The following is a 26,806-nucleotide window of genomic DNA, read 5'->3' as shown; positions in this document are numbered from 1 at the left end:
GCTCCTTAGTGGCAGGGACTACTGGTGGGCATCACCATGCCCAGCTGGATTTGGTTTTAAGTGCAATGGAAAGCCATTGAAGGCTTTTAAGCAAGTCAGAATGGACCTACCACAATAGTGATAGGGTCCATTTCTAAGAGAACCTTATAACAAGTGTAAGAAGCCTGGGGTCTATTTCTTTTAACTTTTTTTTTTTTTTTTTTGAGACAAGTTCTTGCTCTGTCATCCAGGCTAAAGTGCAATGGCATGATCATGGCTCACTGCAGCCTCCACCTCTCTGGCTTTCAAGCAGATCTTCCCACCTCAGCCTCCTGAATAGCCCTGGGACTATAGGTGTGAGCCATTATGCCTGGCTAATTATTTTTACTTTTTATAGAGATGGAGTCTACCTGTGTTGCTCAGACTGGTCTTGAACTCCTGGGCTCAAGCGGTCCTCCTGCCTAACCCTCCCAAAGTGCTGGGATTACAGGTGTGAGCCACATTGCCCAGCTTGGGGTCTATTTCTATCCTAAACATCAGCCCAGGGAGCTTAAGTCCCAAATTAATCTTTTTGTTTACTGCAGTTCACTGCCAGACTATTTACCTACATTATGCTGTCGTCATCTGTGGCCCTCCAGTGAAGGAGTCTCTACCCCCAGTTAAAGTGTTAGGTGGCTTGTTCATTGTATCAGCAATGTGATCAGGTAGGGCAATGCTGTGCTTTACAAAACACTCCAAACCTTCCAGTCCATACTGTGGAGAAACAAGATAGCTACCCAGTTTCTCATCTACTTGTCCCTTTCACCAAGGACATCATATACTTAGTGTCTACTTTGTGCCTAGGGTAGTCCTAGATGCTACCAAGATTAAAGAAGTAAGAGGCATGGTACCTGCCCTCAAGACATTGAACAGCCAAAATTTGGGCTGCCAAAATGTACCCAAAACACAAAATAAAGAGCAATTCAGTGCTGACACGCGGGATACTAACTGTAATTACAGCACTAATTCTGAGAGCATAATGCTACTTCTCAGGACCTGTAGTATGTTCAGGATCTAAAAGCAGTGCACAGATTGAGTGCCCTGCATTCTTTCTCCTGTCTTTCGTGTAGTAACAGGGGCTACTGGAGATCATTGTTTAATAGGATTTATCTATTAGTCTCCTTACTTAGCATTTCTTGTAATATTTTATGTTGTTAAGACAAATGGGCCAGGCGCGGTGGCTCACGCCTATAATCCCAGCACTTTGGGAGGCCGAGGAGGGTGGATCACCTGAGGTCAGGAATTCCAGACCAGCCTGGCTAACATGGTGAAACCCTGTCTCTACTAAAAATACAAACATTAGCCAGTCATGGTGGCGCACCTGTAATCCCAGCTACTCAAGAGGCTGAGGCAGGAGTATTGCTTGAACCTGGGAGGCGGAGGCTGCAGTGAGCCGAGATTGCACCACTGCACTCCAACCTAGGCAACAGAGTGAGACCCCATCTCAAAAAACAAAAAAAAAAAGACAAATGATGCTTTGGTTATTGCGGTTATCTGCTTATATGCTTGTATCTCCTACTAGACTATGATCTCTTTGAGAAAGTATCATTTATATATATATATATATTTTATCAGTCCCCAGTGCCTGGCACTGAATGAAGGAATGAATGAAGACAGCCAGTTGTAAAGTGCAGTGTGTGCATGTGTGTATGAGAGAGAGAGAGTCCGACAAACTGAAATAGATACCACTGTATTGAAAACCTGTTGGAATTCTGGGCATGGAGTTTGAAACAACACTCCCATTCTGTCAGAAGCCCGGATTCTAAAATTGTCCTGAATATCTAATTGTATACTTTGGGTTGTTCTCTGTGTCTGTGAAGTGAGAATAATTGCCTTTCCTGTGGGAATAGAAATGACCTGCTTCTATGAGAATATTGCATTTTCCCATATACCAAGATCCACCTTCAGCTATGGACATAGTCTTGTTATCAGCTTTTCTAGAGAAGGAAGTAGGTAAGAAATGCTTAGATTATGAGAGAGAATGTTGAGGACTGGGAATAGTTTCAGGTGTGAATTTCCTCCTCATTTACGTCCCTGTTGGTACATGGATAGGGTCTCGTGTTCCCAAAAACGAGGCTCTTTTTTTTTTTTTTTTTTTTGCCAGACCCCTACCTAGTGAGTAACCCTCCCTCACCACTACCCTGTGTCCCCCAACTCCTGTTGTAATCTCCAACATCCTCTGCTGCCCCGACACCCTGTCATCCTGCTGACTCACACTAACCCCACTCCTCACCCTCCACTCCATACCTTTTAATTAATTTATTTATTTTTTGAGACAGAGTCTCACTCTGTCGCCCAGGCTGGAGTGCAGTGGCACGATCTCAGCTCACTGCAACCTCTGCCTCCTGGGTTCAAGCAATTATCTCGCCTCAGCCTTCCCGAGTAGCTGGGACTATAGGCGTGCACCAGCTAATTTTTGTATTTTTTGTATTTTAGAGATGGAGTTTAGCCATGTTGGCCAGGGTGGTCTCAAACTCCTGACCTCAAGTGATCTGCCCACCTCGGCCTTCCAAAGTGCTGAGATTACAGGCATGAGCCTCCACGCCCAGCCAGCCTGAGGTGTTTCTGAAAACAGCTCTCAGATTTAAGTTTGTTGTACAACTTAGGAGGTAGGCAGAGCCCTCAAGCTGAAGGAATGGGCACTTTAGTTATGGCTGTATTTTGTCTCATCATTTCTGGTTGGTATCTTTTATCAAATTCTTCTCTTTTGAATTTTGCTGCCTCCAGGAAGGAAAAAACCCATCTACCTCATCTTCCAGAATACTTGCACATAGTTACCATGTAGGACTGGCTGTCAGTCCTGACATGGTCATATCTGTAGGACACAGTGTGCTTCAGTGGTTCCCTTCCCTTCAGGGTTGTTCTGTTTCTATATGTCATTCAGTGTTGGGGTATGACCTTTCCATAAAGTTTAAGGGATTAAAGAATCCCCTAATTCCTACATACCTCTCTGTACTGCTTGATATGCTCTGTTCATAGCATCTCAACTGTGAGATATAGAAGTTGGTTTCTGATGTGCTATTAAACAGAATCATTTCGCAGTATTCTTTATTCTCATCATGTAAACATAAGTTTCAAATTTAACATCACTTAACTCTACCAAATACAGAGTGCCAGATAGCAGAGGCTTATATAGTCTAGGCCCTAAATTTTCAATAATGATGTCTCGCACATATCTTGAGGGAGAGGACAGATGGTAGAGATAGGGAGCTGGTCTTGAAATCCAAAGATTAAGACCAGGAATGCCACTGTATCCAGGATGAAGACGCACAGAAGAAACTGGTCATGTTTGGTACACTTTGTTCTCAAAGCTTCCCCTGCAGCCTTTCTCTTTGATGTTTAAAGGTGTACAGGGTCATAAGGTTAAGGTGAAAATTAAGAAAAACGTTCTGGCATGAGAGCTGTTGCAGAGGATAACCTTTCAAAGGAAAACATGGAAGTTTTTCTGACCTAGACAAATCAGAAAAGGGTCTCCTCCTGTATTCTTTCTGGATGTGAGAGAAGCTTGTTTGTCTCTTGTCAGTCTTTTATAATTGAGAATCCTTGAAAAAAAGCGTAGAGTACCATGTCTAATGCTACAGTTAACCCTCAATTTATTATTTTCCCATGTGCAAGTAGTAGAAAAACCTTGAATAACATGTGAGGAAATAATTATTTTTGTCGTATAGATCTTCGAAGACCTTGCTCTGTCTTCTTGACCGAGCTTGTTTTTTTCATTTTTAATGATGTTCCTGTGCACCCACAGCAGAGTTAAAATTTCTTCTTAAAAGTGCCAGGATTGATTACTACGGTCTCTCTCTGTCTGAAGTTGCAATTCTTTCTTTCTTTCTTTTTCTTTCTTTTCTTTCCTTTCTTTCTTTCCTTTCTTGACAAAATCTCACTTGCTCTCCCAGGCTGGAGTGCAGTGGTGCGATCTAAGCTCACTGCAACTTCCGCCTCCTGGGTTCAAGCGATTTTCTTGCCTCAGCCTCCCAAGTAGCTCAGATTACAGGGACCGGCCACCACGCCCAGCTAATTTTTGTATTTATAGTAGAGACGTGGTTTCGCCATGTTGGCCAGGCTGGTCTTGAACTCCTGACCTCAGGTGATCCGCCCACCTCAGCCTCCCAAAGTACTGGGATTACAGGTGTGAGCCACTATGCCTGGTCCTGCAATTCTTAATGATGTTTTTGTTATTTGTAACTTGGGAATCGTTACTTACATTATTCTTCACCAAATATGCAACCTAGGTTTCAACATTCTTTTTCCTGAGTACATGTGAATGAAATACATTTTGGTAAAGCTCTTTTAAAACTAAATTTTTTAAAAAATGGATTAGGTTGTGACTCACTAATGAGATGTTCAGGATTTAGTAACCAGTAGACAGAATCTAGGACCTTAGGCTAGCCCAGTTTGTGCAGAGATAATAAAAGAAATCAAAGGATACAGAGACTACAACTTATTTTATGATAGGCTGAGCCGATATAATAACAGTAATGGTGATGATAAAGATATAAAATGAGCCAAAAGAAAACTTTTTATTTTTAAAATTTGTTTATATATATTTTTGAGACAGGATCTGGTTCTGTTATCCAGGCTGGAGTGCAGTGGCGCAATCTCAGCTCACTGCAACCTCTGCCTCCTGGCCCAAACCATCCTCACACCTCAGCCTTCTGAGTAGTTGAGACTACAGGTGCAGGCCAGCACGTCCAGCTAGTTTTTGTATTATTAGTAGAAATGCGGTTTTGCCATGTTGCCCAGGTTGGTCTCAAACTCTGGGCTCAAAGTGATCTGCCTCTCTCGGCCTCCCAAAGTGCTGAGATTACAGGCGTGAGCCACTGCAACTGGCCTAAGTTTAATTTTGTTTATTGAACAATCCCCGAACCAGAATAGGTACAGAGAGGCTCCCCTGAATCTTTTAAAATAGATTTTATTTTTTTTACAGAAGTTTCAGTTTCACAGCAAAGTTGAACAGAAGATAGAGATTTTTCATATACCCCCCTGCTAAAAATTATAAGTAATTTTTAGTTTTTCAGTTTTTATAACCCCTGGAAAGATAAACCAACTTCCTAAATCTTCAGTGTTTCTTGTAATAAGACCGGAAGGGGTTATGATTTGACATTGTCACTATCAGGCTATCTTTATTAAATACTTGGATGGGCTGAGCCTGGTGGCTTATGCCTGTAATCCCAGCACTTTGGGAGGCTGAGGCGGGTGGATCACTTGAGGTCAGGAGTTCGAGGCCAGCCTGGCTACCGTGGTGAAACCCAGTCTCTACTAAAAATACACACACAAAAAAATTAACCAGGCGTGGTAGTGCATGCCTGTAGTCCCAGCTACTTGGGAGGCTGAAGCAGGGGGAATTGCTTGAACCTGGGAGGTGGAGGTTGTAGTGAGCTGAGATTGCACCACTGTACTCCAGTCTGGGCGACAGGGTGAGACTCCATCTCATAAATAAATACATACATACATACATACATACATACTGGGATGCCATGGGATCTTTTTGTTGTTGTTGTTGTGTCCCCCACCTCCTGTTGTAATCTCCAACATCCTCTGCCACCCCGATACCCTGTCATCCTGCTGACTCCCACTAACCCCACTCCTCACCCTCCACTCCATATCTTTTTTTTTTTTTTTTTTTTTTTGAGACGGCGTCTGGCTCTGTCACCAGGCTGGAGTGCAGTGGCGCGATCTTGGCTCACTGCAAGCTCCACCTCCCGGGTTCACACCATTCTCCTGCCTCAGCCTCCCAAGTAGCTGGGACTACAGGCATCCGCCACCATGCCTGGCTAATTTTTTGTATTTTTAGTAGACACGGGGTTTCACCGTGTTAGCCAGGATTGTCTCTATCTCCTGACCTCGTGATCCACCCGCCTCGGCCTCCCAAAGTGCTGGGATTACAGGTGTGAGCCACCTTGCGCGGCCACCATGGGATCTTTTCTCCAAGTTATGAATTCAAAAGAACTATCTGCTAGACCAGCCCTGTCCAATAGTATGTTAAGTGAAGATAGAACTATTTCTATAACACTAACCATTAGCCGCATGTGCTGTTGAACATACTTGAGTTGAAAAACTGATTTTTAATTTTTATTTAATTTTAATTAATTTAGATTTAAATAGGCACATGTGGCTATTCTAATTAAATAGTCACATTTGGCTAGTTGCTACTGTATTAGAAAGTGGAGTTTTAGGCCAGGCACAGTGGCTCACGTTTGCAGTCCCAGCACTTGGGGAGGCCAAGACAGGGAGGTCTCTTGAGCTCAGGAGTTTGAAACTAGCTGGGGCAAGATAGACCCCCATCTCTCCAAAAAGTTTTTAAAAATTAGCCAGGCATGATATCACATGCTTGTGGCCTCAGCAACTTAGTAGGCTGAGACAGGAGGACGGCTTGAGCCTTGAACCCAGAAGGTCGAGGTTGCAGTGAGCTGTGTTCATGCCACTGCACTCCAGTCTGGATGACAGAGCAAGACCCTGTCTCAAGATAAATACACAAATATATACATACATACATATGAACAAAAGAAAGAGAGTCTTAGACCTTGCTCTGTTACTTAGGAGTTAGAAGACTTTGGGCAACTCAGTAACTTTTCTGAACTCCCAGTTTCATATAGTTGGGATAATAACCCATCTTAAAGGTTACTCACAGAATTAGTTACCCATGGAGTGATAACTTACCCACAGAGTTAGTTTGGAGATCAAATGAGATGATGTATTGTTCATGCTTTTGAAATGTAGGAAGTAATATTCTCATTTAAGAATGGAGAAGCTTGGATCCACCATCTTGATGTTGTGACTAAGAAAGCAGCTTTAATATATATACACACACACCTACCTCTAAGTTATGTCAAAACTAGTATTTAGGAATGGAACTGGGCTGGGTGTAGTGGCTCATGCTTGTAATTTCAGCACTTTGGGAGGCCAAGGTGAGTGGATTGCTTGAGCTCAGGAGTTCGAGACCAGCCTGGACAACATGGCGAAATCTTATCTCTACAAAAAATACAGAAATTAGCCGGATGTGGTAGCAAGTGCCTGTAGTCACAGCTTAGGAGGCTGAGGCAGGAGGATCGCTTAGCCTGGGAGCTGAGATTGTGCCACTGCACTCTAGCCTGGGCAGCAGGCCTCCCTCACACCCCCACCCAAAAGGAATAGGAACTGTTTTCCAATAAATACAGTTCTTAATTTTACTTTCTTTCCTATCAGTGGATTAAAAGACAATTGCTATAAATTGTTAGAAATCAAAGAACCGCTAGTCAGCATGGTACTACTCTGTTAAGATCATTCTCCTTTTGGTCATATATTAGCAGGACTGTCATTTTATTAGCTTGCCCTCTTCCTGGGAGTAGATGTTTCTTTTTAACCTCTTTCTCTTGAAACCAAACAAACAAGTGGCTGTGTTAGAAATGTTTTTAAATTTCTGGGCAACTTACCAAGAGACAGAAATGTTTACTGGTGGGAATGCAGTAGTGATTCCAGGGCAGATGAGGGTTTGGTTTGAGAGTCATCTGTCCTCCACCCGCACTCCTATTTTTTTTTAACAATTTTTTTTTAACTAAAATTGTAGGTTTCAAGAAAATATCACTTGTTTGCTTTTAAGTGGAGTGTTACACTCCACTTAATCTATCAGAGACATTAGGTCTCAGTGGATACTTCATCAGTGAGTGAGTTTGGCTGGGGACTAAGGCAAGGGCAAATCCTCTCTCTCTGGGCCTTTATCATCTCTCATATGCTCTAGTCCTTTTGGGAGTTACTGAAAGCTCTATGTGATCATCTCTCAACTGCTGCCCCTGTGTGTCAAAGAAGCTTGGCTATGATCCACCCAGTGCACCTTTCCAATAGGAGCCCAGAAAAGGCTTTCCCCAAACCCTGCAGTTGGCCCTCTGCCCTAGTCCGGTCAGTGCCCTCGGACTCCCGCTTCCGTCAGAGCTCAGTTGCAGGATATGATGGTGTAACCCATTTGATGATCGTTTCCTTATCTTTTCTTTCTTTAAGAAGCAGAGAACCCCACCTAGTGAGATGATGTGTCCTCATTACAGGAATGTGACTGTGTAATTGTATTTGAATCCCTAGTTTAAGTTGCGTTTGATAAACATCATAGTGAAACATGTTTTCCAGAAGTGAGGCTGACCTGATCCCTAGAGTTGAAGCTGAGAGAAAATTGTGTTAGGTATATGGCTTCAGGAATCTTCCCTTTTAACACAGGAGAAGGCACATCACTCCCAGGCATTTTATGTTGCATTTGTGTCAACGTCCTTGTCTCTCTTCTGCTATTGTAGGGTGTGTTTCTACCTCAGTGATCAGTGACTAGCATAGAACCTCCTTCTTCGCCAGTTGCCAACAAATCCTAAAATAATACTCTGCAGTGAGTGGTGTGTTCGTGTTCTGAGTGTATTCATGGTTCGGTCCGAAGAAGAATCCAACCATGAGCTGTGTTGAATAGGCCATAGAAAGTAGTCGTTGTCATCATCTTTTTTTTTTTTTTTTTTTTGAGAGAGGGTGTTGCTCTGTTGCCCAGGCAGGAGTGCAGTGGGACAATCTTGGCTCACTGAATCCTCTGCCTCCTGGGTTCAAGCAATTGCCTCGGCCTCCCAGGTAGCTGGGATTACAGGCGCCTGCCACCCACGCCCGGCTAATTTTTGTATTTTTAGTAGAGACGAGGTTTCACCATGCTCGAACTCCTGACCTCAGGTGATCCGTCCACCTCGACCTCCCCAAAGTGCTGGGATTACAGTCATGAGCCGTTGTGCCTGGCCGAAAGTAGTCTTCTTGATATGAGTTCTTGTTACAGCTTGATGTCTAAAAAGTACAGCAGTGTTAAGTTTCATTAATAGTTGGTTATTGAAGAATCTGAGATATCCAAGGCTAACTTCTTATCAAGAAGGTTATAACGTCACTTGTAGGTACTACTCACTATTTTACCTGAACAATACACGTCTTAAAGAATCACATGCCCAAGGGGAGTCCTGATAGATAACTGATGATGGTGATGATTTAAGTCTTCAGGCCAAGCGCGATAGCTTACGCCGGTAATCCCAGCACTTGGGGAGGCCGAGGCAGGTGGATCACGAGGTCAACAGATCAAGACCATCCTGGCCAACATGGTGAAACCCCTGTCTCTACTAAAAATACAAAAAATTAGCTGGGTGTCATGGCACGTGCCTGTCGTCCCATCTACTCGGGAGGCTGAAGCAGGAGAATCGCTTGAACCTGGGAGGCAGAGGTGGCAGTGAGCCGAGATCACACCACTGTACTCCAGCCTTGGCTACAGGGCGAGACTTTGTCTCAAAAAAAAAAAAAAAAAAAAAAAAAACAAACTTCAGCCAGGTGGGATGTTATTTGCAGGAGGGCACAGGTGATCTGGAGCTTGTATTCTAAACACATCACTTAGACATATTGATTATGGGGACTTCAGAAAGAGGCAGTAGCTTTTTTAAAAAAATTGGTTTGCACTTTGCCAAAAAGTATACTGGAGTGAAAATAGACTGATCCAGGGTCTTAGAGTGGGCTGTGGTATGAAAGCTAGATATAAACATGCCTGGCCTATGTCAAAGAGAAGCCTAGAAGGTCAGATTCACAATATTTGACCACTGGTACGTTAACCTTTTGGAATTCCCTGTGTCGATACTTGTGCTAAATGAGATTGTGTGCTCACCTGTCTCAGTCTTGAGCCTCTTTAACCATCAGTGGGTCAAGAGCAGGAGATGCTGGAGCAGTTTGCATTCTTGGGAAGGAAAAGATTGCGCATCCTGCGTCTCCACTTCTTACATTCATTCTTGGGAGTTGGTCTTCCTGCTGGTTTGGGTGGGGGTGATAGCCGGTGCCAAAACAGTGGTGGCGGCAAGCGTGCATACCAAAACAGGATGTGTATGAAGAACGCTTTATGACTGTTAGTTTGGATCCTTGCTTGCCCCAGAATATGCAGTCCCTTCTCCACACCCCGCCACCCAAATTCTTTCATTGATTCACATGAACTTAGTTTTGATGCTCATTTATCATGGTCAGTCTCTCGAACTGTTGACAACTCTTTGGTTCATGGTCTTTGTTAAAGGATTTTTGTAGGCATTTTAGTGTGTCAGTTAAAAACAGAAAGACAAAAAATGGAAGTCAAGCCTGGTCCAATTAGCTCTCAGCATTTGACTCCGTATACCTGCTGTTTCTTTCAGAATAGTAATAAAGAAAAAAAAGCTACATCAGTAACAGCCCTTAAGCTTAACATAGCTTCTAGCAGATGGCAAAGCACTTTCATTTTAATGCTAATAATTACTCAGTGCAGCAGTTAGTATAATTGCCATTTTGCAGATGAGGCTACTGAGCCTCAGAGGTGTCATGGGACTTGCTGTAGGTTACATGGGCACTGAAAGATAGGCAGACCCAATTCAGGTTTTCTGGCTGCAAACCCTGTGCTAATTCCTGAAAGTCACAGTTTATAGTGGTTCTTGTCCACATTGGAATTTTTGTGATGATAGCCTGCTATGCTTTCGCCAAAATTTCAACTTTAAAAAATCTTTGAAAATTGAAGAGGCCGGGGTGTGGTGGCTCAAGCCTGTAATCCCAGCACTTTGGGAGATTGAGGTGGGTGGCTCACTTGAGGTCAGGTGGTTGAGACCAGCCTGGCCAATATGATTGAAACCCTGTTTCTACTTTAAAAAAAAAAAAAAAAAAAAAAAAAAAAAAAAAATTAGCCAGCTGTGGTGGCAGGCGCCTGGGAGGCTGAGGCAGGAGAATCACTTGAACCGGGGAGATGGAGGCTGCAGTGAGCCCAGATTGCACCACTGCACTCCAGCCTGGATGACAGAGTTAGACTCCATCTCAAAAATAAATAAATAAATACAGTATTAAAGAAAATTGAAAACAGCATCAAAGCAGGACCCATAGTTGGTGAGATGAGGTGGTGGAAGTGTCATTTGTAAGCGCTTCAGTACAAGTGCTTTCAGGTTGCTGTTCATTTGAAGGCCATGGGCATCTTCTTTTGTCATAATAACCCTTTGGTACATCAGAGGTTCTTGATTTCTTTTGTGCCATATATTCTTCATAGGGAATCTTCCATATCCTCTCACAGTTGTCTAAGCAAGCACCTAAAATTCACATAGTTCCAGGGATCTATAGCTGCTCTAAAGTGGGTACAGTGTGCTCCAGGTTAAGAGATTCTGATCTACCTGGATGTGGAATCCTAAGAAAAATCCTGTCTAGTGCTAGTGTCAACCCTTACACACCAGTGACACAGCCAGCCTCTTCTGTCACTCAGTGTGTGAGGAACCCTCTCCATTCCCTGCACTACCGGTGCTCCTCACCTTTTGGGTGCTAAGACCAAGGACTACATTTCTGTCACTGGTTTCCATTGGGTGACTACCATGCCGCTGATAAAAATATCAGGGTGTGGAATCCATCCCATCTGAATTAGGCCCTAGCCAGGGTGTGAGGAAGATGGCAAAAAGCCCAGATTCTCTGACTCCCAGAAAAGTATGCATTGCAATGATCCTGAAAGGAGTCCAGGAAATTAAAGCTCTTTACCCACACGGCCAACAGAATTGACATTTTGAATCAAGCTGTTGAGAAAATTCAGCAAGTCCTTCTTTACTAAGTGTACTTTTAATCAGCATCTGGTATTATAGAATAAGCAAATACAATTCTTACTTTCTCGCCTCTTCTTTGCCTTTGTTAGATTAGGGAAGCAATGTTTTTCAAATTTAGTGGCTCTAGCATTACCCAAAGAGCTTACTAAAGATTATTCTTAAGGCCTAGGAATCTGCATTCTAAGATATTCTTGCACACCATAGACATTTTCATACAAATGATTCTTGAACTACACTTGGAGAAACCCTGGGCTGTGGACTGCTGGCCTCCTCCGCCTTTTCATTTTTAGTATGGCATAGAATATTTTTATTCTCTTCTTCCCAAGAGTTCTGAAGTAGAAGATTGCCCTGTCCCCATGATTCAAGAGTTAATGGCAAATTTCTGTTCTGTTCTTTTTTTTTTTTTTTCCTCATTTGGAGACTGAGTCTCGCTCTGTCACCCAGGCTGGAGTGCAGTGGCACAAGCTCGGCTGACTGCAAGCTCCGCCTCCTGGGTTCACGCCATTCTCCTGCCTCAGCCTCCAGAGTAGCTGGGACTACAGGTGCCCGCCACCATGCCCGGCTAATTGTTTTTGTATTTTTAGTAGAGACGGGGTTTCACTGTGTTAGCCAGGGTGGTCTCAATCTCCTGACCTCGTGATCCACCCGCCTCGGCCTCCCAAAGTGCTGGGATTACAGGCGTGAGCCACTGTGCCCGGCCGAGAGTTAATGGCAGATTTCTAAGACAGCTGACGCTTTTGCATATAAGATGACTGGGTACAGAAAAATTCTGAGCGTTCATCTCCAATGCTGGGAAAAGCCTGGCTTGCCTGCCTCTCTTATAGCTTTGTACCATATCGCTGGTCATTTTTGGCAAGTCAGTTAACTGCCTAAAGCTGTATGAGAAACTTTAATGCTAGGGCCAAAGGATGTGGCAAAAGACTCAGTTAACTTTGGATGGAGTTTGATTATACAGTGACTCTCTTTTCTGCTGTGCTGAAGGGAAAAGACATAGGAGTATTTGTGCCCCTTTGACATTCTCTGAGGTTAGATCTGAAGCCTTCCCTGCTGTCTCATTGCCAATATTAGAGAAAATGACAAGGCAGCATTTATTTCCAAAGGAATAGCTAGGAAAAGATGGCCAAATGTGAAAGACTAGATTAAAATCACTGTTGTCTGTTATTTATTTGGTAACCCGTCATGCATTTTGTTTCATCTTGGGGTTTTTTATTTAGAGACAGGTCTAGTTCTGTTGCCCAGGCTGGAGTGCAGTGGTGTGATCTTGGCTCACAGCAACCTTTGCCTCCTGGGCTCAAGTGATCCTCCCACCTCAGCCTCCCGAGTAGCTGGGATCACAGGGGTGTGCCACCACATCCAGCTAATTTATTTATTTTTTTGAGACAGAGTCTCGCTCTGTTGCCCAGGCTGGAGTGCAGTGGTGTGATCTTGGCTTGCTGCAACCTCCGCTACCCGGGTTCAAGCGATTCTCCTGCCTCAGCCTCCCGAGCAGCTGGGATTACAGGCGTGCACCATCACACCCAGCTGATTTTTGTATTTTTAGTAGAGATGGGGTTTCACCATGTTGGCCAGGATGGTCTTGATCTCTTGACCTCGTGATCCACCCACCTCGTACTCCCAAAGTGTTGGGATTACAGGCGTGAGCCACCACGCCCAGCCCCAGCGAATTTTTTTGTAGAGATGGGGTCTCGCTAGCTTGAACTCTTGAGCTCAAGCAGTATGCCCTCCTTGGCCTCCCAAAGTGTTGGAATTACAACCACATCGGGCGTATCACACACTTTGTTTTCTATACTCCTTTACCTTCTGCCACCTCTTGATGGAAATATATGTAAATAAAAAGATTTGGAATCAAAAGAGCCAGAGTCTAGTGTTCATTCTTAGTTGATTAGGATGTGATCTCAGGGAAGTCATTTCCCAACTGTAAAATGTGGAAAATAGTAAGTACTGAGAAGCTGAAGTGAGGTAATTTCTAACACATTGTGGAGGTTATTGGGGAAAACAAGGAGACCATTTTCAGCAAACCTGTTTATTTATGTTACCCTCAGAAGCCTTTTTGTCAGTGTCAAGGTTCGCAGGCACCATTCTACTTTATTTCTTCTCATTATAGTTCACAGTTTTACAGGGTCCTGTGTGGCTTTGTCTCCCTGTGTTTTCACCCACTCTTCTCCTTGTTTTCTGCCACCCTGGCCTCCTTGATGCCATGCAGGCAGGATCTCACTGAGAGCCTTTGCACATGCTGTTCTCTGCTTGGAGGGCTGTCTCCCAGAGGACTGCAGGGCTCACTCCCTTTTTTTACATCTCTCCTCCAATGTCACTGTTTTTTTCTTTTTTCTTTTTTTTTTTTTTGAAACAAAGACTCACTTTGTTACTTAGGCTGGAGAGCAGTGGCTCAGTCTTAGCTCAACCTCCTGGCCTCAAACAGTCCTCCTGCCTCAGCTCCCCCAAATAGATCGGACTACAGGTATGCACCACCATGCCTAATTTTTGTATTTTTCATAGAGGCGGAGTTTCACTATATTGCCCAGGCTGGTCTTGAACTTCTGAGCTCAAGCGATCTGCTTGCCTTGGCCTCCCAAAATGCTAGGATTACAGGCATGAGCTGCCACCTCCAGCCAAATGTCACCTTATCAGAAAGTCTTCCCCTGACCACTCCATATAAAATGACCTCACCCCATCACTCTGTCACTTATAACTTGCTTTATAGTTCTTCATAGCATATACTGCCTCCTACTGTGTTACATGTTTGTTTTATGTATATCTTTCTTCAATTGAATATAAGCTCCACGAAAACATGAATAACCCAACACTAAAACAGGGTCCGACACATATAGGCTCACAGATATTTATTGGAAGAATGAATGAGTAATGAACTGTTAGCACATCTGTAAGTAACCTCTTAGGGGACACATACCTCTGACTCCACTTTCTCACTTCTTATTCACTCTTTAATCTGTTGCAGTAAGTTTGTGCTTCCACCAATCCACTGGCATAGCTCTGAGACCACTGGCTATGTCCTAAGCATAAGTGATTCTCTGGAAACTTTATAAGCCTTATTTTGCCTGACTTCCCCACTGTTAGCGTCTCTCTCTCTTTCTGTCTACAGGCTTTTTCTTGAAGCTTACTCAGATAATAGCTTTGCCTCCTCCCCTCCTGCCTGTGTGGCCCTCCTCAGATTCCTGTGCTGGGCGGGCTCTCTTCCATGCCTATCCTTGAGTTCTGTGATTCTCCAAGACTGAGCACAGTCTCTCCCCCACTTCCCTAAGTTTACTCGCCCTGGATCACCTGTCTGGGAGTGTTAATAGCACAGCCATTCACCCAGTCATGCCAGTTTGTTCTTTTAAGTGGCCTCTTGAACATTACTAGAGTGATCATAAAAATGCAGTCCTTGCTATTTTGCAATTTTATTGAAAAAATCAATTTTGTAAAAATCAGTTCAGACAAGGATCATCAATAGATGCTAAAACCGTTATTAGGCAGTTAGTTGTGGGAAAACAGGATTTTCACATGGCTTCAAAATGATACCCCATAGATTATGTGTTAATTACAAAGACAGATCTGGTGTTACCTTTCAAACTTTTAGCACCATCACTGGTTATACAGCCTGATAACATGTGCCCCTTGATGTTAAGAAGTACATATACCTATGTTTTCTTCTTGCCAAAAAAGTTTAACCTAAATCTAATCATGAGGAAGCAAATTTAGAATACAGAACATTGTGCAAGACAAACAGCTTAGATACTTAAGTCAGTGTCATGAAAATGAAAAAGGTAGGAGTACTGTTCTAGATTGTGACCAAATTGACAACCAAATGCAGTGCATGATTGTTGATTAAATCTTGGGACCAGGTGTGGTGGCTCACGCCTGTAATCCCAGCACTTTAGAAGGCCAAGGCAGGCGGATCACGAGGTCAGGAGTTCGAAACCAGCCTTACCAACATGGTGAAACCCCGTCTTTACTAAAAATACAGAAAATTAGCCGGGCGTGGTGGCGGGTGCCTGTAATCCCAGCTACTCAGGAGGCTGAGGCAGGAGAATGGCTTGATCCCAGAAGGTGGAGGTTGCAGTGAGCCGAGATTGCACCACCGAGATTGTGCCATTGCACTCCAGCCTGGGCAACAGAGCAAGGCTCCGTCTCAAAACAAACAAACAAAAAACCTTGGATTGGGGGAAAAATCTAAACAGCTATAAAAGAACATTTTTGGAGGCAGTTGAGGAAATTCAGATATGGACTGTAGGTTATATTGAATTAATTTTCTCAGGTGCGTTAAAAGTATCTTAGTTATATAAGAAAATGTCCTTATTCTTAGGAAATGCACACTGAAGAATTTAGGGGTAAAATGTCATAACTGATATCTGCAACTTTCAAGTGATTCCATAAGTGAAAAAAATTACGGTATATGAGAGAAAGAGAATAAATATGGGTAAAAGATAAATCTTTTAGCCATGGTCAATCTAGGTCGGAGTTATAAAGCTGTTCATTATTTGTTCTTTCAATGTTTCTATAAGTTTGAAAAGTGCAAAATTGAGGGAGGGAGGGGAGTTGTGAGAGTGTGTATGTTGGGGGTAATGAAATTAATATATGGCAGTCACCAGGTATATTCTTGATAATTTTTTTTATTTATTTGAGACAGGCTCTTATTCTGTTGCCCAGGCTGGAGTGCAGTGGTGTGATCACAGCTCACTGCAGCCTGGACCTCCCCTGCTCAGGCAATTCTTCCACCTCAGCCTCCCACGTAGCTGGGTTTGCCACCATGCCTGACTAGTTTTTAAATTTTTTTGTAGAGTGGGTGTTGCCACATTGCCCAAGCTGGTGCCAAACTCCTGGCCTCAAGTGATCCACTGGCCTTGGCCTCCCAGGGTGCTGGGGTTACAGGTGTGAGCCACTGCACCAGGCCCTCATTTTTTTTTTTTTTAAACATAAAACATCAAGTCAGAAGCAACTCCCCCACCCACCTCCGTGCAGTTCTGATTATATCCTTCCCTTGCCACGTATCCCTCCCCTGATGAATGTGGTGGCTACACTTCGATCTCAGGATACAATCCTTAATAGCACATGAAAAATATTGTGCCACTTCCTTTGGGCTCCATGGTTTCTGATGAGAAATACGCTGTCATTCAAATTGTTTTTCTGTGGCTGTAAAGATTTTTTCTTTTAGTTTTCCAAAGTTTAATTATGGCGTATGTTACTATAAATTTTTTTCCAGTTTATCTTATTTGGGGTTTAACTTGGCTTGTTGAATCTGTAGACTTATGTATCTTGCCAAATTTGGGAAGTTTTCAGCAATTAATGTAAGAACTGTTTCAGCCCCACCCTCTTTTTCCTCTCTTTCAGCACTTCTGTGACACAATGTTAGATTTTTTATTAAAGTCTCACAGGGTCCTGGGGCTCTGTTCTTTTATTTCCCTTCCCCGGTCTCTTTTTCTTTCTGTTGTTCAGATTGGGTATTTCTATTCTGTATTCTGGTTCACTGAATCTTTCCTTTGTCTCCTTTATTCTGCTGTAATATGTTTGTAATATGTTAGGAGTCTCTGTATTTTCTTTCCTGTTTCAGCTGACCTTTTGGATCTGGTTCAATAGGGAAGGTGGGGATGGTGCCATCTCTTTATGACCAGGTGGAAATAGAAATTCAGGTTCCTCATTTGGCAGCCATTGACATTTGAGTTGGTGGTAGGAGAGGGACTTCTCATTTGGGGCAAGAGTTCCAGCTCCCAAGGTAGTCTGTATGCACACCATGGTGGGGGTGCATGCTGTTTACCACTGGGCAGTGGTGAAAGTCATGGCTCTCCACCAGCCCTCCTCTGACATCATCCAGCAGGGACTGGGAGAGGTGCCTTATGAATGCCAGGTAGGGAGGGGTGTTTGTAACTGGCTGGTGGGAATGAAAGCAGCTTCCTACTTGGCCCTCTATGACACCACCCCAGCCAAGGGTATTGGGGCATCTCATTACACCCTTGCAAGGATGGAAGTCTAGATTCCTAACTTGGCCTTTAGGGGGAGGTGGGAATGAGACCACCATTTTTTTCTGTGGTATTTGGAGTAGAACAAGTATCTAAAAGTTTTCTGTCGTGCTGGGCTGCCCTTTCCTAATCCTTTGGCTAGAGAGAACATATTTTGCTGGGGCTCTTTTTTGTCTGTACCCATTGGCATCTTTGGGTTGCCAGCATCTTCAGCTTTAAGCCTGGATATATGAAGCAGAAAAAAAAGGGAGGGGGTGGGGAACTTACCACCATGTCTCTTTTTTTGGGTCCCATGGTCCCTAGCCAGTTCTCTCCACCTTACAGAATCTACTTTTACTTGTTTTATATAGAATGTTCAGAGTTTTAACTAGTACTTAGTGACAAAAATACAGAAAAATGTCTACCCCATCTGAAGCAGAAGCCTCTACAGTAGTACATTAACGTTTTTTTTGTTTGTTTGTTTTTGTTTTTGTTTTTTTGAGACAATCTTGCTCTGTCGCTCAGGCTAGAGTGCAGTGGCATGATCTCGGCTCATTGCAACCTCCGCCTCCTGGATTCAAGCAATTCTTCTGCCTCAGCCTCCTGAGGAGCTGGGATTACAGGTGTGTGTCACCACATCCGGCTAATTTTTGTCTGTTTAGTAGAGACGGGGTTTCGCCATGTTGGCCAGGCTGGTTTCGAACTCCTGACCTCAAGTGATCACCCCGACCTCGGCCTCCCAAAGTGCTGGGATTACAGGTGTGAGCCACTGTGCCTAGCCCATTAAAGTTCTTAATGGAGCGGGCCCAGCTTATCCTTCTAGCCCCATTATCCTCGCTTGAGTTCCTTGGTTCAACCATATCAAACTACTTGTAGTTCTTTGAGCTTGCCTTGTTCTTTTTTTTTTTTAACTAGGCAAAGAACTTTATTAACCTTTGTTTCAAACTTGATTCCCAGGCTTCTTCGGCTTAATTAGCTGCAAAGAATGAATTGTGTATAAGCAGAAACTGAAAAGAGCTGCAGTGTCCAAGGGGCTTGGGCTTAAAAATATTAGAGATCTAGATTTTATCAGATCCATAAACAAAAATTTCTTAAAAAGCAGTCATAATATAAAATAGCAGCTCCCAGTAACTTCTTCAAGTTTTATCTTCAGAAGTTGACTCAATTCAGTTTGCCTCATTCTTGGAAGCCTCATCAAAATTCTCCACAAGATCTGGAACTTCATCATCATCATCTTCTCCAGTAGCAAGTGGTGCTTTTCCATCCACAGATTGTTTGGGCAGAGCTTCGGCCAGTCTCCTTGAACTAGTCAGACTATCTGCACCAAGCTGGTTTAAGATGCTGGGTAGCATTTCTGTCAGCTGCTTCGTCTCAGCATGGCCTGTAATGGTGAAAGTGTTCGCTGCCAGAGATGCCTGAACTTTAGGGTTGTTAAAGTGGATCACTGTTCCTTGGTTTGTAAACATATTCACCTCTTCAATACCAGAGATATTGTTTACCCCTAACTTCTTTAAGGAGAACTGAAGTTTTTTGTCATCTGCTGTGGCTGTTCTATGAACCACCTTCTTCTTTCTGCGAGCAGTTCCTTTCCCACCAATGCGCACTTGTGCCTGCAGTTTGGCGAGTTTTTCCTGGTTCATGATTGTTTCTTTCATCTCGTCGGAGCGAATAAGGGGCCGCGCGGGAGACTAGGGTTGGTGCTCAAGGGGTCTCGGGTGGACCAGCTGAGATTAGGCGCACACATGCGGGGACGCAAGATGGCAGCTAAAGGGCCTTGTTCTTTTATACCTTCATGTTTGTGTTCTAGTTCTTCCTTAGCCTCAGCTATCTCCCCACTCTTGCTTGTCTGCCTTTGGTGTTCCTATTCAATTCATTTACACACTGTTCCCCCAGGTCAAATTTTGCCTCTTTTGTCCTTTACAGCACCTTAAATTACCACTACTATTTTACTTCCATCTTATATTTGTCTCTTTTCCCCACTAGACCATCATCTCTTTGAGGACTGGGACCCCATCTGTATATTCTTATCCTCAGTGACTGGCATAGTGCTTACTTAAGGGCTGCTTATTGGATACATGGATGGATGGGTGGGTGGGTGGGCAGACGGAGGGATGGATGGATGGATATATTTCTAGTTTCTACCTCGTTTGTTAAATGGGTTTATTCCCATACACACATGTAGCCCCCGTTGATGTTCTGTGTATATGCTCCCTGCTTCCACACTGGAAAAAGAAACCCAGCAGGCTTTCCTGAAAGAAGGGCTACTTGGACTGTGGCACTCCAGTGACCTCTATTAAGTGTATTATGTTCATAGGCTTTGAGTTCCTCTGGTTACAGAATTGTTGTTGAGCTTCTGGCATATTATCAGAGATAGGAACCATCATTTTTACTATGATAACACCTAATAAAGCAACATTCAGACCTAGACACTTAATACATATTCCTTCATGATAATGATGAGGAAATGAGGTTTCATAATGAATTGCTGTCATTCCTTGCTCAGAGGCATTTCTAGAACTGCTTGAGAATCCTAGAAGACTCATTTACCTACTTAAGTAAATCTGGAGCTGACGAGGGAAAAGTGTTGGCTTGATGTCCTAAATTACCAAGGTAGGTTGGTTTTTAAGAGTCTTCATACTTACTCTTTAGTGCCAGATTAAATCAAGACCAATCTGGCCCTGGGGCCCCTGCGCACTGTCATCACACATCTGTGTCGACACGCCGAGCACAGCACTGAGCCCCTCCTTTGCTATATATTGGATGCCTGTGTGAGTGAGTGTGTGTGTGTGTGTGTGTGCGTGTGTGTGTGTGTGTGTGTGTGTATATATATATATATATATATGTTTTTTTTTTTTTTCCCCTGATAAGGAGTCTTGCTCTGTCACCCAGGTTGGAGTGCAGTGTCACGATCTCGGCTCACTGCAACCTCCGCCTCCCAGGTTTAAGCAATTCTCCTGCCTCAATCTCCAGAGTAGCTGGGATTATAGGCGCGCACCACCACGCCCAGCTAATTTTTGTATTTTTAGTAGTGGGGGGGTTTCACCATGTTGGCCAGGCTGGTCTCAAACTCCTGACCTCAGGTGATCCACCTGCCTCGGCCTCCCAGAGTGCTGGGATTACAGGCGTGAGCCACTGCGCTTGGCCTGGATGCCAGTATGTATTTTAAAATAAAGTGGAAACAGTTTTTCACTTTTTATTTCTTTAATTCACAAATGACCTCATTTAATTTAGGCAGCAAACAAGTTAGGAGAGAAAGAAAATGGGTGCTGGAAAGAGGGAACAGAATATTAATTGGTAGTTGTAGCCAGCCAGGGGCGGGGTCCACATCTAGAACTGAAACTGTGATTAAGAATGGCACACCTCTTGGCCACTTCTGTTCATTTGTTTTCTCTGGGGATCTTGGTTATTTTTCCTTTCAGGATTTTCTGCACACTTCCCTTTGTTCACACAAAGCCACACAAGAGCTCCAATGGAACTAGCTCCTGGGGCAGCAGGAAAGGATCGAGAACTGTCTCTGATACTGAATATGTATATTCTTGTAAACACATATGGCTCTTGTCTTTGCATTGGTCTTTGGGGGCTTCTCTTTCTAGAGACTGCTTTCTTGGAGTGTCTGGGAAAATGCAGTTCTGAGTAATATGCTGGCTCCTCCTGGCAAAGCTATTAAGGTAGCAGGGAGAGGGGAGATGGAGTCTGAGATGAATGCAGCCCTCCTAGTTGGACACACATTTATGGGGTAACTTTAAGTTCTTTTTTTCTTCAATTGGCAGAGGCCTAAACTTGGAAACCTATTTTTTGCTTCCTCGTGTCTTACCTCCTTGGCATGGAACTTGAGGTGATTCTGACTCCCCATTGTCATTTGCTCCTATAATCAAGAACGCCCAGGGCTTACCTGTATCACTCTTACATCCCTTCACTAGGCTGCCCTCCACATGGTGGCTTTTAACAAAGCTGGCGGGACACACAGGAGTTGCCCTCTCCTCCTCAAACCCCGGTGCACCAAGAGCACTTGCTGTGGCTACTCCAGCCTCTCCCCAGATGAACTGAGAAACACCCAACAGGAAGTCCTGACACAAACCTGAAGGAAGAGGGGCCAGTGCTCCCTCCTCCTTTCTCCTGGCAGAAGTAGCTATTGAAATTGCTGAATCTGCTCTCAGAGAGAAGAATTAAAAATGAGGAAAGAGGAGCACAGACTAAGCTGGCCTACTCAGGGACTGAGAGAAACTGACACATTTGTCAGAAGGTTTAGACAAGGGAAGAAAGGGAAGGCAGAACTAGACCTGGGTTGGGGTCCACAACTCGATGAATGAATGATCTGGCAGGTTACTGCATCTCAGCCAGTGTCAGTTTCATCACACATGAAATAACGGTCCCTGCCTCATGGGCTATGAAGAGGATCCAGTGAGATTATCATGTTATTATTACTATAAAATGAAACAGTCTTTTGGGATTGGTCATTATTATCTTGAATTCTTTTTTTTTTTTTTTTTTTTTTTGAGACGGAGTCTCATTCTGTCACCCAGGCTGGAGTGCAGTGGTGCAATCCTGGTTCACTGCAACCTCCGCCTCCCAGTTTCAAGCGATCGTTGTGCCTCAGCCTCCCGAGTAGCTGGCATTACAGGTGCCCGCCACCACACCCAGCTAATTTTTGTATTTTTAGTAGAGACAGGGTTTCGTCATGTTGGCCAGGCTGGTCCTGAACTCCTGGCCTCAGGTAATCTGCCTGCCTGAGCCTCCTAGAGTGCTGGGATTACAGGCGTGATCCACTGCACCCGGCCCTATCTTGAATTCTTTTCTTGGTCTTCGTTTCTGGTTCTTCTGACCAGTTATCGTGTCTCAGCTTCTCCAACTTGTCTTCTAGTATCAGTGCCCAAAGGCTGTTACGTGGTGAGCTCCAGGTTTTGAACGATGATTCTCAATGCTTGAGAGCCCTGGGGCCCCTCAGACGGGTCCCTGAACCCCTCTTCTGAGCCTTCTTTGCCTTGGTCTTTACCCAGTGCTGTGGTCAAGTTGACTCTTGTATGTTGCCCGGACTCAGATATGCATCTAAACAGTGTGTGTCATTGAACATTGAAGCTACCTTGTCCCCCTACCCAACAGTTTCTTTTCTTCTCTCTCTCTTTTTTTTTTTTTTTTTGAGACAGAGTCTTGCTCTGTCACCCAGGTTGGAGTGCCATGGAGCAATCTTGGCTCACTGCAACTTCTGCCTCTTGGGTTCAAGTAATTCTCCTGCCTCAGCCTCCCAAGTAGCTGGGATTACAGGTGCCTGCCACCATGCCTGGCTAATTTTTCTGTGTTTTTAGTAGGGATGTGGTTTTGCCATGTTGGCCAGGCTGGTCTTGAACTCCTGACCTCAGGTGATACACCTGCCTCAACCTCCCAAAGTGCTGGGATTACAGGCTTGAGCCACGATGCCTGGCCTCTCTTCTCTAACTTTTGAAGAAGTTAAGAAATCAACACAGAGGAGTGGAAAGAACTCTAGGTTGAGGGTGATACAGAATTAGGTTATATCTTCCAATTCAGGACCCTTAAAAAAATTAGGTTATAATCTTATCCGTGCTATTTGCTTGCCTTTCCTTTTTGGCCCTGTCCTTATCTATATAATGGGATATTACCTACCATGTAGAATGATTAGGAATATTAAATTAGCTAACAGGTTTAAAATATCTAGAACAGTGCTTTCCATACAAGCATCCAATAGATATTAATCCCTTTCTTGCCATTACATGAAAATGTCCTTAATAGGACCAAATAGGAATTCATATAGAGTAATCCTTCCTTATTCCTGAGGAACACGTGCCAAGACCCCCCAGTGGATATCTGAAACTGCAAACGGTACCAAATCCTATATATACTGTGTTTTTTTTCCTATACATGTGACCTATGACAAAATTCGATGTGTAAATCCGACATAGTAAGAAATTAGAGCAATTTTAACAATACACTGTAATAAAAGTTATGTGAATATGGGCCCACTCAAAATACTGTAACATTTTTGGACCTTGGTTGGCCTAGAATAACTGAAACCGTGGAAAGCAAAACTGCAGATGAGGGGGACTATGTATGCTGTAGCCATTTCACCTATCACCTGTCCTCCACTAGTGGTGCACCACCCTTTGTACATGAAGATAATGTCCTCAAGATGTTCTGGTGAATTGTTCTTCTAGAAGTTGGGTTTGTGCCTTACCCTTTGGGGACAGCCAGTGTGGGTTGTTGAGGCAGCAAGTCAGCCAGGGTTTTAGACAGAGAATCTCTGGCTGTGGTACAGAAACTAGCTGACCTGTGAGTGAATCAAGCCAGTGATTCAACCAAATTACAGCATTTGGTGACAGCAACACCTGAATATATCGACACATATACCATTTGGTTCAGGGCACTCTCACTGGCGTTTCTTCCTTACAAGGGATCTGAGAGGCGGGCAGATTCTCACTCTGGAAGAAAATTAGACCCAGAAAGCAGTTACAACCCATGTCACCCAGCAGTAATTCGTAGCACTGAGTACTAGAACACAGATCCCTTGACTGTCTATCCAGAACTTCTGTGAGGTTTCGAACCCAGTTGAGAACCAGAATTCTGGCTGTTTAGATGAAAGTTTAGAGCTCTGCCGCAGAATCCTCCCGTCCTCCTGTCACTAGTCACCTTGTGTCTGTTTCTTACCGAATACTCACTAATTCATTGAGTGAATAATTATTGAGGGTATACTGTGTGCCTGGTATTCTAGGCACTTGGGGAATGCTGTAACTAAAAAAATAGACAAAACCCTTGCTGTGCTCTGATGGGGGCATGTTGTAAATGTAAACGTGGGAGACTGAGAGTAAACAAGAAAAATATGTAGTATTCCGCCTTTTTTTTTTTTTTTTTTTTTGAGACGGAGTCTTGCTCAGTCTCCCAGGCTGGAGTGCAGTGGCACTATCTCTGCTCACTGCAACCTCCGCCTCCTGAGTTCAAGCGATTCTCCTGCCTCAGTCTCTTGAGTAGCTGGGATTACAGGTGCCCTCTACCATGCCCGTACAAAAATTTTTGTATTTTTAGTAGAGACGGGGTTTCACCATGTTGGCCAGGCTCGTCTCGAACTCCTGACCTCATGATCTGCCCACCTCGGCCTCCCAAAGTGCTGGGATTGCAGGCGTGAGCCACCACGCCCAGCCAGATACATAGTATTTATATAAAGACTGTCAAGACAGTGATGAGTGCTGCGGAGAAAAATGAGGCAGAAAAGGAAGCTGGGGTGGGGTGGACAGTGTCCGTTTTCTCTTGATTCTTTGTACTTACTGTCTCATGCATGTGCTAAGCTTTCCAAGAGCCAAGGTTACGTGTGATGTATCACACCCAGGTTCCTGCAGAGCAGGACGTTTGGAGTTGAGCTGGCTTTACACAGTAGAAGCAGGTGCAGGGGGTGTCTGTTTACCCACTGAAATGCCCATGACCTGCCCATGTAAGAAGTGGGGAAGCCTGGATAGTGCCCAGGTAGGTTGGGGAGGTAACCTGTACTGGTTTTTCTTTGATGTTATTTGTTAAATCTAGAGCTCCACCTTCTGTTAGAAGATGGGATCTCAGTAGTACTTTTAAGACTGTAGTTTCTTTTTTATCTTAAGATTCACAAAAATTTTTTAAAATAAATACTGCTGGGACAATTGAAGCTTTCTTCTGGGACTGCTGTTGCTGAGGCCCAGCCCCCCACTGGGGATGGGGAGGAAGGAGGAAGAAGCACAAAGGCCCAGGCAGGATAGGGTCCTATCTATGCTCTCTTGCTACTTTTAGCAGCTCCTTAACCCTGCACTCCTACCGCAGCCAGCAGCCTAGCAAAAGTTATCTCTGCTCGCAGTTTCACGGCTCTTTGGAAATTCTAGGGCAGGAGAAGTGAAACTGACCACAGTCTTATAAATTTCTCTCTTATTGCCTCTGTTCCCTACTTGAAGTGAGTCAGGCCTTTCCCTCTCATCCTCAGAGTGTCTTAAGTTGTTATTTGTCCTTACAGCCAAGTTTTTGACAAAAGGAGTTAGACCCTCCATTCATGGTGCAGCCTTTCTGGAGGCTCTTGGTTTGGACTTGCCACCTGAGTGTTGTTTGCAGAAGTCGAGACTTGTGGTCTTTGTGTGGTATCCCCAGAATAGAGCTGAGCCCTTCGTGTCAGCTGTCAGTTGTGTGTGTTCCTTCACATACAATTGCCATGGGGTTCTTTTAGTCCTTAGAGATGAAATTCAAGTTAATTTTAGCAGCACTATAAATAGCAGGTGCAGTGAAGAAGGAAATAGCGCCGAGTGGACATATATCTTTTTGGTTTTAACTGTCCCATTGAAACAGTTGGGCCACTTCATGATTCTTCGTGAGGTTGAGGAAGTAAGGTTAATCTGGCGTGCATCTATGCCCCTTCCTGTGTGCAGGTGTCCTGAGAATAATTTGAGGCCTAGCAGGCGTTCTTGGAGTCCTAGCTGATGGGGGATTTGCGGCTGATGGTCCAGTCATGGGCCAGGGTGTTTGTTAAAGTTACATTCCATGGGTGCACTTTATACAGCTCAAGCTTAGGCAGTGACAGTTCCTATTAGGAGTCATATTTTGGTTTCTACCAAAACTGTTTGAATGGGGTAGCTAAACCATAAAGATACATGCTTACTCAGGTGTCATTGCCTTCACTTCAACTGATATTTATAGTACTACTAACAGTAACGTGAATTTTTTTTTTTTTTGAGACGGAGTCTCGCTCTGTTGCCCAGGCTAGAGTGCAGTGGCGCAGTCTCGGCTCAGTGCAAGCTCCGCTTCCCGGGTTCATGCCATTCTCCTGCCTCAGCCTCCCTTGTAGCTGAGACTTCAGGCGCCCACCACCACCACGCCCGGCTAATTTTTTGTATTTTTAGTAGAGACGGGGTTTCACCGTGTTAGCCAGGATGGTCTCAATCTCCTGACCTCGTGATCTGCCTACCTCGGCCTCCCAAAGTGTTGGGATTACAGGCGTGAGCCACCGCACCCAGCCAGTAACATAAATTTAAGATGCCTTCTGCACTGAATATCATAGCACTAGACATGATGCTTTGCTTGAAGGTAATCTTTATGGTTCTTCTCTCAACAGCTTTGAAAAGTCCAGCTGCATTTCATGAGCAGAGAAGGAGCTTGGAGCGGGCCAGGGTAAGGTACCTTTTTTCCCCCTCAGAACTCCCAAAGAGCATTTTCAGAGCTCATTGCATTGCTGGTTATATTTCCATTTAGAGCTTTCCATAGAACTCTGAGGCCAGAGCCTGCTAGACTCTAGGGCCAGCCCTGGCCTCGCAGTTTTAAATGGAAAGCTCTGCTTCTCCTACTTCATCC

General features: G+C 44.1%; 2 protein-coding genes across 4 annotated transcripts in view; one reads left to right on the top strand and one right to left on the bottom strand.

The window, feature by feature from the left end:
- The window catches only part of MRTFA (myocardin related transcription factor A), a 137,624-nt gene that overhangs the window by 85,872 nt on the left and 24,946 nt on the right, over positions 1-26,806 (top strand). For all 3 annotated transcript variants that reach the window (XM_054469573.1, XM_054469570.2, XM_054469571.2), the window contains one exon: positions 26,571-26,626. In XM_054469573.1, coding sequence (XP_054325548.1) covers positions 26,571-26,626 — 56 coding nt within the window. The remainder of the gene's footprint in view (positions 1-26,570; positions 26,627-26,806) is intronic.
- Positions 18,401-19,275, bottom strand: LOC129023096 (transcription factor BTF3-like). Its single transcript, XM_054469590.2, has one exon. The coding sequence runs from the start codon at positions 19,156-19,158 to the stop codon at positions 18,670-18,672; it is 489 nt and encodes a 162-aa protein (XP_054325565.1). The 5' UTR covers positions 19,159-19,275; the 3' UTR covers positions 18,401-18,669.

This window comes from Pongo pygmaeus, chromosome 23 (assembly GCF_028885625.2).
Source record: "Pongo pygmaeus isolate AG05252 chromosome 23, NHGRI_mPonPyg2-v2.0_pri, whole genome shotgun sequence".
NCBI classification, from domain to species: Eukaryota; Metazoa; Chordata; class Mammalia; order Primates; family Hominidae; genus Pongo; species Pongo pygmaeus.
Note: the sequence above shows the minus strand (reverse complement) of the source record. Positions and strands in the feature narration are given on the sequence as shown.

What these genes read in the sequence shown, in the direction of transcription:
- LOC129023096 (XM_054469590.2), bottom strand. Translation starts at nt 19,158, where the DNA reads ATGAAAGAAACAATCATGAACCAGGAAAAACTCGCCAAACTGCAGGCA.